At 40.3% G+C, this 11231-nt stretch overlaps 1 protein-coding gene across 1 annotated transcript; it reads left to right on the top strand.

The window, feature by feature from the left end:
• The first annotated feature begins 234 nt into the window (after positions 1–234).
• On the top strand, positions 235–9714 carry LOC140501737 (granzyme A-like). The gene is made up of 5 exons (XM_072605630.1): positions 235–355; positions 2651–2783; positions 4960–5101; positions 7023–7295; positions 9369–9714. Exons 1-5 carry the CDS (start codon positions 286–288, stop codon positions 9528–9530), a joined length of 780 nt encoding a protein of 259 aa, XP_072461731.1. The 5' UTR covers positions 235–285; the 3' UTR covers positions 9531–9714.
• The last annotated feature ends 1517 nt before the right edge of the window (positions 9715–11231 follow it).

Genomic DNA, 11231 nt, shown 5'->3' with positions numbered 1-11231 from the left:
TCTGACTCAAAGCGGGGTCCTCTCCCTTCACCCTGTCCTAAGTCTATGTGATATCGCCCATTAGTAGTAAATTTATGCAAGGCTGCAGTGATGGCTGCTAAAATTGGTCATCTGTTGTCACTTGGTGGTCACCCATGCTTTGTTTCTTAACGCTAATCTTCAAGAGGGGAAACAGCAGAGGAAGAGGTATGAAAGAAAACCACACCCTCCTTTTATTTTTTCAGTATATAATAGACTACATCAGTACTCAGAAAGGCTCAAAGGACAAGGAGGGTACAAGTAAAAATGGACATGCCTTTGACTTCCTTCATCTCTTTGCTCTCTGGTGTCACATTCCTACTGCTAATACCAGGAGGTAAGAGTGTTTCTACTTATTTCTGTTCCAGCCCTTTAATGCTCAGGAGGACATCTTGGTATTATTTCTGCCACAAACAAATGGGAAGTTATCATAGCTTGTAAAACATTAGATTTAGCCTTCTTTCCTGATGACCAAGATGCATGCTTGTATTTCAGAAGAAAATCTTTTCATCATTCTATCTGGGGAAGAACAAACTGCTTAAGCCACTGGCATTCAAAGGGGCACATTGCCAGCTTTGAGCTTTAAATTTGCCAATAAGAACAAAGTTGAAAACTAGTCAAGTCATAATCTCTAAGTGCTCTGGACAATATTGTAAGACTAAGCTGTAGAGAAGATGGCCATTTGCAGTGGTAAAGGGAGACCCCACTGAATCATCAGTACATTCCCTGGCTCTCTGTTACATGCACTGTATCATACGGCCAATAAAATGCATTCAATTTTATTTGGAGGATAGGGGAGGTATAATTTATTATTAACGGTATAATCATTGATTAACTGTGAAACTCTCATCCAGCTCATCCAGTAGGCATGAAGAAATATGTTGGAGAGCTAGCAGGAGGCTTCCGATAGTCTCTGAAAGCGAACAACCAAAGTTACAGTGGTAATGACATATACCTGTAAGGAGAGTTCTGTATACAGAGGTGTGCTGGTAAATGTGTGACAACAAGCTCTCCAATAATTATAATAATAAAAATAATAAAAGGGACCCACAGCACACTTTTAAGGTTAGTCTGAATTTTTAACATTCTCTCCATTGCTTAATAAATCTCAACAATCAATCAAAAAAGCTAAATCAAGTTCTGATTGGGAGACCTGGCAGATTTCCAAAGTCTAGTGGACCTTGTCTGTATGTGTGACCTTCTCCAGACACATGGGCAAGTTTGATCAAACATTTCCAGATTAGCATCCAAAAATGGTATTTTGCAAAAGAAAAAAAAAACAATGTGTAGCATTCTATCCCTCCCCCAGGAGGTAGCAGCTGTGGTCTCATGTCATAGCTGAATCAAGGCTTTCCCACTTTGGACTACAATTGAAAAATCCAAACCTGATCCTATGTCATTACAAAGATGACCACAACTGGGAGGATAAATCAGAAAGAACATTGTGATGGGAAGAGGAAGACAGCAGTCACTGCTCAGAGCCCCTCAGGAGTACAGCACTCTTTCACTTCCACTCTCAGGATGCTTAGAAAGTGGATAAAAATAGGAAGAGCCCAATCCCCTGGATTGCTTTTTATTCTGAGTTGGAATACTACAGTGCACTTGCAGAGGTATTTTTCTTGGCAAGATCTGGCCAAGATCTCGACACAGCAGAGAAATTAAGCTACAGGGATCTGCGGGCCTTGGGTGGGGCTCTCCTGGCTTGGCTGCTTTCAACTTTGTTTTGTGCACCCTTGGGGAAATTTTGTGATGTCTGCTATGCTTTGCAATGAGTTATTTCGGGTTTGGGACAAAGTGTTTAAGTAATGATTTCTCTAGGGCAGCTAAGTTGTACAGTTCAAGTCAATGAACCCCCATCTCGCTCAGTTTCCTCAACTGTAAAATGAGCTGCAGAAGAAAATGACAAATTGTATGGGGTTCATATCCCACCTCAGACATACTAGTTGTGTAACCCAGGGCAAGTCACTTAATCTCTCATTTCCTAACAAAATAGATGCACTGGAGAAGGAAATGGCAAACTACTCCAGTGTCTTTGTAAGGAAAACTCTAAATGGGGTCAGGAAGAGCTGGATATGACTCAAACACCTGAACAAAAACAAGAAAAATCAGAAATTACAAGATGCCAAACACTAAAGCCAAAGGAAATTACCCTTAGGGCTAAAGACTTGGAAGGAAAGTTGTGACCAAAGGGCTGCTTGTGACCACTGCACTAAGGGACTTGGTCAGGGCCTGTGGGCAGGAAGGACATCTGCTCCTCCAATCTAGGTGGTACTACAGGATCATACTCTGGAATCCTCTGAAAGCTATCACTTCACCCAAATACCGTTCATGCTCCACAAATGATTACACACTTGTTTCCTTTTTGCTAGATATTTGCAGTTCTCCTAATATTACTAGGCCAGTGATATGTCCCAACTCGCAACTGAACCCAACTCCCCCATACACATTCCACCTCAAAATGACCCTCAACATCAACATGTTCTTTGTGGGTGACATGGAGGTGGGCCCTTCCTTTCTGATGGAAATGCTTAAATGTAGTATTTCCAAGAAGAGTGAAGAAAACATTCTTTTTCCAAGAAGCCCCTCCCGGAAAGATTGTTCATTATTTTAATTATTTCTTTTTTTAAAACAGACTCCTGTGTAGATATAATTGGAGGCAATGAAGCCTATCCTTACATGGCCTTAATCCGTGATGGAAAATCTATGTGTGGAGGAGTTCTGATCCAAGAGAACTGGGTGATAACTGCAGCTCACTGTCGTACACAGTAAGTAAACACTTGACTGCCTTCAAAATTTTTTCATTAAGTTTGCTGACCTGCCCCTCTCTCCAAGCAGATTAATAGGAAAACAAAGCAATGGGGGAGAAAGAGCAGAGGCAGATTTTGACTCATTAAAGGAAAAACTCACTAAGAAGTAAGTGGACTCAATGTTGAACAAGTTGCTATCACAGCTCCTGCTAATAGGTTCAGATTGTGAACTGCAACTTTTGAGGAGATAATGTTATGTAAAATAAATGTGTGTCTTTAGAATGTTGCCATTTCTAAAGTTCAGTAAGAGGGTGAGAGAGGGAGACAAGTTCTTGAGAGAAAATAATCTCAGGTTTAAAAAAACCTTTAATAGAAATTCTTTTTTTTGTTTGTTTTTTTAAGGCCTACAAGTTCATTACCTAACTTCCATGAGCAAGACACCCAGTCTGGTTTCCTCCTATCCCCCAAATATTTTGCATAGCTCTATCCATTGTATCTACTTAGATTTTCTGGGGAAGTCCAAAGCTAGGGCCTTGAATTGCCCAATTAGACCTGTTTCCTTTGCTGTCAGAAAACCTTGAACTACCTGTGAATGGACACCCAAGGGCAAAAAGGAGCAGGTCCAGGATCCATATAGAAATATAACCCTTGCCTCAAAGAACATTTGCTGAACACTCCTCCAACTGAGGTTGATGACTCCAATGTCCCATGCATGCACAGTGGGTGAAATTAGCAAGAGCTTGAGGGAAGACAAACCTGGTCTTCTGCCTTCCAGTTATGAGAAAAAAAGACACATGTTCCAGATTCTCTTCAGGTCCTTGACCATGACTGAGGTGCTAGGCTCCTCTGCAGCTCAGCTTCTTGTAAATTTTCTTTACCTTTAGGGAACTGAAGAAAGTCTGGAACTGGAAATCAGAATGCTCTTTTCCCAAACACTTAACAACTCTCTCCTCTATCCTCCATGTAAGCATGGAGCAGTGAAGTGATCCATCTCCAACAAACAGGAGCCTTCATCAAATGGGCTTTGAAGCTAAGATTAAACAGTCTCTGCATAATGTGAAGTCAGCAGAGACATCAGGCCACAGAGAGTGCTACAGAGCTCAACCGCAGGGGAACCCTTCATTCCTTTCTCTTAGGGCAGCTCTGTGACACAGTGATTGGAGATCTGGAGCCAGGAAGACCTGAGTCCAAATCCAGCCTCACATACTTACTTACTGTGATCCTTGGCAAGTCATTTCACCCTGTTTGCCTCCTTTTCCTCATCTGTAAAATGTGCTGAAAAAGGAAATGGCAAACCACTCCTTAAAAGGAGTTCCTATTTTATAGAGTGCTGAAGATTTGCAAAGCACCTTACAGGTGTTATCTCTTTTGATCCTCACAAAAATCCTGTGAGGTAGGTTGTCTCATTACCCTTCATTTTACAGGTGAGGAAATAGTCTGAGAGAAGTCAATTGACTTGCCCAGGGTACATTCACAGTCTAGCAGCTATCCACCAAACCACCTACCTGCGTCTCCTTGTAGAGAGTATTGCTTAGTTATGTCTGACTCACTGTAATCCCTTTTGGGGGGTCTTGGCAAAGACAGTGGAGTAGTTTGACATTGCCTTCTCCAGTTCATTGTACAGAAGAGGAAACTGAAGCAAACAGGGTTAAGTGACTTGCACAGGCTCACACAGCTAGTAAGTGTTTCAGGCTGGATTTGAACCCAGGAAGATGAGTCTTCCTGACTCCAGGCTGCCATTCTATCCATTATGTCACACACCTGCCTTTAATATACTGTATAAGTATAGGGAGATATATATTACTATTACTAGTACTAAGAACATCAACTTGTATACCAACACCTTATTCAATTACCAAAAAAAAAAAAAAAAGAAACCAACCCACTTCTTTTGGTCACTTGTGCAATAAATAATTCAGACAACATTAATTACATATTTCTTGTTTTACGACCATTTCTATCTGAACACTATCCCCTCCAAAAATAAATGAAAACAAGATGAACAGCCATAGTACCTGAGAGAGAGAGAGCATTGCAGTTTTCTCCAATATTTTCAGATCGCTACATCCAGAGCATATATAGCATTTAGTAATATACTTCTTAACACACAGATGACATAGCTAGCATCTATAAAATGGCAGATGCAACAAGTATTTGGAATTCCCTGATACTAATTGCATCCTATCTGTTTCAGAAAAAAAACAGCCACGGTCATTCTTGGAGCTCGCTCAGTTAGCAAGAAAGAGCCTGAACAACAGAGGATGACCATTAAGGAAGAGTTTCCCTATCCATGCTACAATAAAAAAACACATGAAGGTGATCTTAAACTTCTCCAGGTATACTATTTTCAATTTCTTCTTCTTTTGTATGTAGAACTGTTATAAATTAGTCAACACATCATGTGTTGGACCTATAACTGTAGGGAGTTCATCAAAGATGTTTTCTAATCAGCATGATGAATGTATAAAGTGATGCACCTTTGGGAAGGATTTTTGAAATATCTCCTCATTCAAGGAATCCCCCAAAGGGTCACTGCATAGATTTCATGGGATTTGAGACTTTGGATGGGAAAAATATGGATCTTTACCTCCATATAATTGGCTGTCTTTGTAATTCTATACATTTTATTTCATGCATTGAAGAAAATAAAACTCACAAGGAGTCCATAAGCTTTACCAGAGAGCCAAAGAGATCTGTGGCACAGAACAAGTTAAGAACCCCTACTATGAAGTACCACTGATCTTGTATTGAGAGGACAGGACTCTCCTACTCATGGCTAAGTGACTAGGGCTGCCCCAAGATGAACTGATAGACTCTCAGAGTTATGGAAAAAACTTTGGAGAAGCTCCATCACATTAGAGGAAAGATACTATACTAGTCTGTAAAAAGGAGCTTTCATCAAGAACTTGAGCCCTTTTCCTTTTTCAACTGGAGACATCCAAGTGTTAGGCTGGAGGAAATTGGGGAGGAAGAACAGTGCCTCCTCAGGAGCATAAGAATGGTGAACAGTGGATAGAGTGCTGGGCTTGGAGTCAGAAAAAAACCTGAGTTCAAATATGGCCTCAGATTCTAGCAGTATAGTCCTGGAAAAGTCACTTTACCTCGGTCTATTTCAGTTTCCTCATCTGTAAAATGGGGATAATAATAGGCCCTATCTCCCAGGATTGTTATGAGGATTCAATGAAATAATATTTGTAAAATGTTTAGCACAGTGCCTAGCACTTCTTGCACATTTAATAAATGCTTCTTTTTACTTTTTTTCAAGTGGGGAGAAGGATAATTAAAAGATTTACTTGATAAACTCTCTTGCTATCAGAGGATCACATATTTAAAGCCAGAACAGAAATTGGGAGATTTATAGACTTATAGTTGGGAAGGACCTTGAAAGTCCAGCTCCCTTATTTCACAGAATGGGAGATGGTCACTCAGAGGTCAAGTGACCTGCACCTTATAAGTGTCAGAGGTGAGACTGGAACCCAGATCTTCCTAACTTCAACAGTATCTGCTATGCCATGCACCCTCATACTGCTCTTTCATTAATTTTATGGATTTTCATTAAATCCAACAGATGTCCCAACTCCATAAGCTGCCTTAGGGTTTTCACGTATTTTTTTTTCTAGGACAACTTTTATTTGATCCCTCTAAAAATTCAAAGGATTTCCAGGAGCCCAGTACATTAAATTATTGCTCTCACTTTCTACCCCTAGGACCTATAGTCTTATACTACTACCCTAAGAGTTAGGACTTGAAGAGTACACCATCAGAACCCTTGACCTTTGGAGGCTACAATCATATGGAGCAAAGGCCAAGTCTTGCTGCCCCCACTTCAGGACTCAGGCCTCTCCCATTTTCCCACTTCCATGCTTCATGTACTGAATCTTTGGGCCTGGAATTCTTGTTATTATTCCAGAAGTACAGTGTTTGAGAATACTTCCCACTCTCCTGTGCCGCCTCCAACATTGGCAGGTTTGCTCCTCTCTCGCTACCATCCCTCAGACCACTGTGCTCCATAGCAGCCATACCTGTGCTGAAAGGGGATATTTGGGATTTGGATATGAGTGGGCACAATGTTGGGAAAGATGTGAAAAAGGTTTCACATACACACATAGAGATGCATTCTTGGCTTTCTGGTCTCTGATGTGTGCTCTGTTCTGTCTAGATCTCACCAATTTATACATATTTTACTGGCAACAAACATGGGCATTATTTCACTATCCTGTCCTGAAAGTATAATTGTTTACATTTTTTATCCAATAGCTCAATGGGAAAGTAAAGATTACAAAGGCTGTAAAACAACTGAATCTGCCCAAAAGAGGAACAGATGTTAAACCTGGTACCACTTGCCAAGCTGCAGGATGGGGATCAATAACCAAGAAACCCAAGAAGTTACCAGACACTCTGAGAGAAGTCAATGTCACCGTTATTGACAGAAAAATCTGCAGTGATAAAGATCATTACAATCATCGTCCTGATATTGGACCGAACATGATTTGTGCTGGAGATAGAAATGGTGGGAAAGACACGAGTGGAGTAAGTAAAAGAACAAGGTGGAGACAGTAGTTATTCTGTTAGGTAAACAGAGGCAGGGACAGAATGAATGGTTTGCCTTTCTAAATGAAGGAGATTCTTGTGGGTGAGGCCCAGAAGAGTCTGGGGAGGGAAAACAGAAGCAGAGAGATCAATGTGGGTGCCTGGCCACTAGAGACAGCTGTAGTCCAGGCAGTAAGACAGGTGGAGCTGGTCGGCACCTTGCAGCTTCCTTTTCTCAGGCCCCAGACATATCCTTTAACATTCTATTCCTCATAGGTGCAAGTCACCAAGGGGCACCATGAGGGGGCAGGACCTAACCCCCATCCCCAACACTTCCTCAACTCTCTCTGCCAACTCATCACAACATGTGTCCTCTGTCCTAACCCTTAAGGCCTGCTCTTCTCAGAAACACACACCAAGTGCATAGAATCATAGGTTTGGAAGGGACCTCACAGGACATGGAGCCCAAACCCATCATTTGACTGATAAGGAAACTGAAGACCAGGGAGGTGGTGAGATGCCCACAGTCCCATAGATAGCTAACATCAGGGGAAAGGTTAACCCCTCTTTCCTCACTATTCCAGGCTCTCTCTTTTACCTTAATGAATAACAGTGATTGCTGTGAATTTTTAGCACCATGACAAGCTTGCAAGGGAGGAGTGTTTGACTAGCCCTCTTAGATCAGCACTTTCCCTACTGCACCTCCTCAAATGGCTTGCTAGCTTGGCTTAACTATGCCTGAAAGTAGCCAGATGGTTTGCATAAATGGTAACTTACTTCTCTAAGAGGGTTACAACTAGGCCCTCCAGGATCCTGCCCATCAACCACCAGATTCCTCTGCAGGTAGTCATGTTTGAGCTCTTGTTTCAGACTGATAAAAGAGCTGACATTTATATACAGCCTACCATGTGCCAGGTGCCATAACAATAATAAATAGCATCGGTATACATATATGTATATACATGTATGTATGTATATATATAAATATAAATATATACATATATGTTGCCAGGCACTGTGCTAAGTGCTTTACATATGTGATCTCACTTGATCCTCACAACAACCCTAGAAGGGAGTGTTATCATCTCCATTTGACAGTCAAGAAAACTGAGGTAAGCAGAGGTTGGGTGACTTGGGCAAGGTCATATAGGTAATAACAGAGAGGAGATTCACACTGAGGCCCTCTGACTCTAGGCTGCATTTTAGCGTGTCATTGGTTGCTAAGGATTTCCTAATCCAAAAGAAACCTAAGAGGAAATATCATTGTGAGATTTTTGTTTGGTCATTATTGCCTTTGGGGTTGGGTTTCTGGTCTGGTTTGCCTTTGGATTGGTTTTTGTTTGGTTTTTGGTGAAGAATAAACCAGAAAGTGGGGTAGTGAGGTGACATATCAGAGAGAACTCTGGGATTGGAGGATCTGAGTTTAAATCCAGCTTCAGGCACTACCTGTGTGACCCTGGACAAGTCATTTAACTCTGTTTCCCTCAGTTTCTTCATCTGTAAATTGAGCTGGAGCAGGAAATGGCAAATTGCTCCAGTACCTTTATCAAGAAAATCTCAAATGGAGTCACAGAGTGTCAGACTCAACTATAATGACTGAACAATCCATAAAGAACTTAAACCACCAAGACATTTTTCTTGGACTTCAATCACAATGTCTCAAATATATTTGACTAATTTGCCCTTTAATGTAAAAACATTGCTTTTAAATAAACTACTAAATTCACGATTTCCATCACCATTTTCTCTTTTCAAAATGAAAAAATTCTGATTAATTTCAGACGTTGAGATTAAAAAAACAAACAAAAATATTTAGCTGCTGCTAGGATTTTAGCTCATGCTTTCACTGATTCTGAAAAGAAACTGAATGATAAAATTTAAGATTTTTCAAATATTACCATGCTATTTATTAAGCAAATACACCACAGTATTTATTAAATGCTAACTTTCACTTGCTCTAAGTATCAACTGAAGACAATTTATTTTTTTTTAGTCTCTTAAACCTCTTTCCTATAGCAACTAACATTTAATGTTGATTTCCCTCCCATCCTAAATCTTTTTTTTTTTTTGCAGGGGAATTCTGGTGGCCCTTTGATATGCAAAGGCACTTTTGTAGGAATCACTTCCTTCAGCCCTCCTGGAAAATGTGGTACTCCCCAAGGACCTGGTGTCTATACTTTTCTTTCAACAGAATATCTCAACTGGATAAGCAATACCATCAAGGGAGTGGTTTAGCCCACTTTGACTCAAGCACTATAATTCCTTAATGCTATACTCAACAATTGTGACCAAAGAGAAATAGTTATTCCTTCTCCTGAAGCATAAGTAAATGAAAGCCAAGTCTCCACTGGCAAAGTGAGGCGAAAAATTGCGCATAAGTTAGATAATTCAAATTAAAAAGGTAGATGTTAAGTGAAAACTTGGATTTTGGCTGATTTATTCAGATAACTGCCTTAATAACCTGACCAATGGGGATTTGGCCCTCCTATGGGAGAAACACGAGAGGTGTGGTTGCTCTGAGATCCTGTCTGCACAGCATTAGAACACCTCACATTTCCTTAGGTACACTTTACAAAGCAGTTTCTTCACAACCCTGCGAGGAAGGCAGTATTTGCTAAACGCAGGACAATTTGGAGTATCATTTAAGCTAAAAGATTCGTTGTTCACATGAAGTCTGATTGCCATCCTATTTATATTTACTTCAGCATAGCTGTATCTATACTCCAAGCCTAAATTTAGATAGCACTGGGTCAGACAATGTGCTCAATATTTTATGAATATTATCTCACTTGTTCTTCATAATGACTTTGAAAAGGTAGGTGTTATTATAATCCACATTTTACAGTGGAAGAAACAGAGGTTAAGTGACTTGCCCAGGGTCACAAAGGTAGTGAGTACCAAAGTCCAGATTTGAACTCACGTATTCCAGATTACAGGCCCAGTGCTCTATCCACTGCACCATCTAGATCCCTCACCACCTTGTCAAAATGGAACTGAGATTTAGAAGCACCAGTGATAGCATTTTTGTGGCATTAAACTAATACGTGTTAAACCGAGTTGTCCATACATCATATTTCTCCACCTAATTCACCAGTTCTGGTGCTAAATTTTAATATCAACCTTGTTAGTTTCAAAAACAGACTGGAAGACAGGATATATGGCCATGGCAAGAGGAAGGATGGTGTGATGGAAACCATGTTGGATTGAGCTTCTTGGTCACCTAAAACAACCAGGATGTTCACCCCTAAGCTTCTGAGCCTCCCTCGGGTTTCTGCGTTACTTATACAGAAATACTATTTACATATAAAGTAGAATATATATAAAAGTCGAATTAAGCTCTATAAATACTTGATAGATAGATTAGCACAACCACTTGGTGTATGGGTCAGTCATATGCCACACACCTTCTGCTTCCAAAGGAAGGAGCAGGACTTACAAATGACGGAAGGGTTGACAGTGGTGCCCCTCACTTGCTTTTTTCTATTGGCACATGGAAACATATTGCAGTCTACATGTACCAGATTGCCTGCACTGAAGGGATTACATCACCTAGCTTTAACTCATTCTCATAAATTGAACAAGTGGCTTTGGAAAATTCCTCCAAAGAAACCACAGGGTAAAGATGAAATTTTGCAGGCACAAATGAACAATCCAATGACAGACATTCCTCCTCCTACTAGGAATTTTCTATTGGTCGTACTTTGTGGACTTAAAGATGATGCTTATCCCATAAGATGTGAAAAAAAGATAAAAAAAATTCAAATTTCTCAAGAACATTATTGGAATACAAGTTTACATCTACCATCATTAATAATGACCATTACCTTCACTATATTTTGCCCTGAGATAGTAGCCACCACAATTAGGAAGAATTTGAAAAGACCAACTTTTGTTATTGAAAAAGATGTCACCTATAAAAACTTGTGTAGCTGCACA

Source organism: Notamacropus eugenii, chromosome 4 (assembly GCF_028372415.1).
Source record: "Notamacropus eugenii isolate mMacEug1 chromosome 4, mMacEug1.pri_v2, whole genome shotgun sequence".
NCBI classification, from domain to species: Eukaryota; Metazoa; Chordata; class Mammalia; order Diprotodontia; family Macropodidae; genus Notamacropus; species Notamacropus eugenii.
Note: the sequence above shows the minus strand (reverse complement) of the source record. Positions and strands in the feature narration are given on the sequence as shown.

Excerpts from the sequence above, each read along its gene's own strand:
- LOC140501737 (XM_072605630.1), top strand. The coding sequence starts at position 286 with ATGGACATGCCTTTGACTTCCTTCATCTCTTTGCTCTCTGGTGTCACA. Across the intron at positions 5,102-7,022 it reads GTGATCTTAAACTTCTCCAG|CTCAATGGGAAAGTAAAGAT; the intron begins GTATACTATTTT and ends TTTATCCAATAG. Across the intron at positions 7,296-9,368 it reads GTGGGAAAGACACGAGTGGA|GGGAATTCTGGTGGCCCTTT; the intron begins GTAAGTAAAAGA and ends TTTTTTTTGCAG.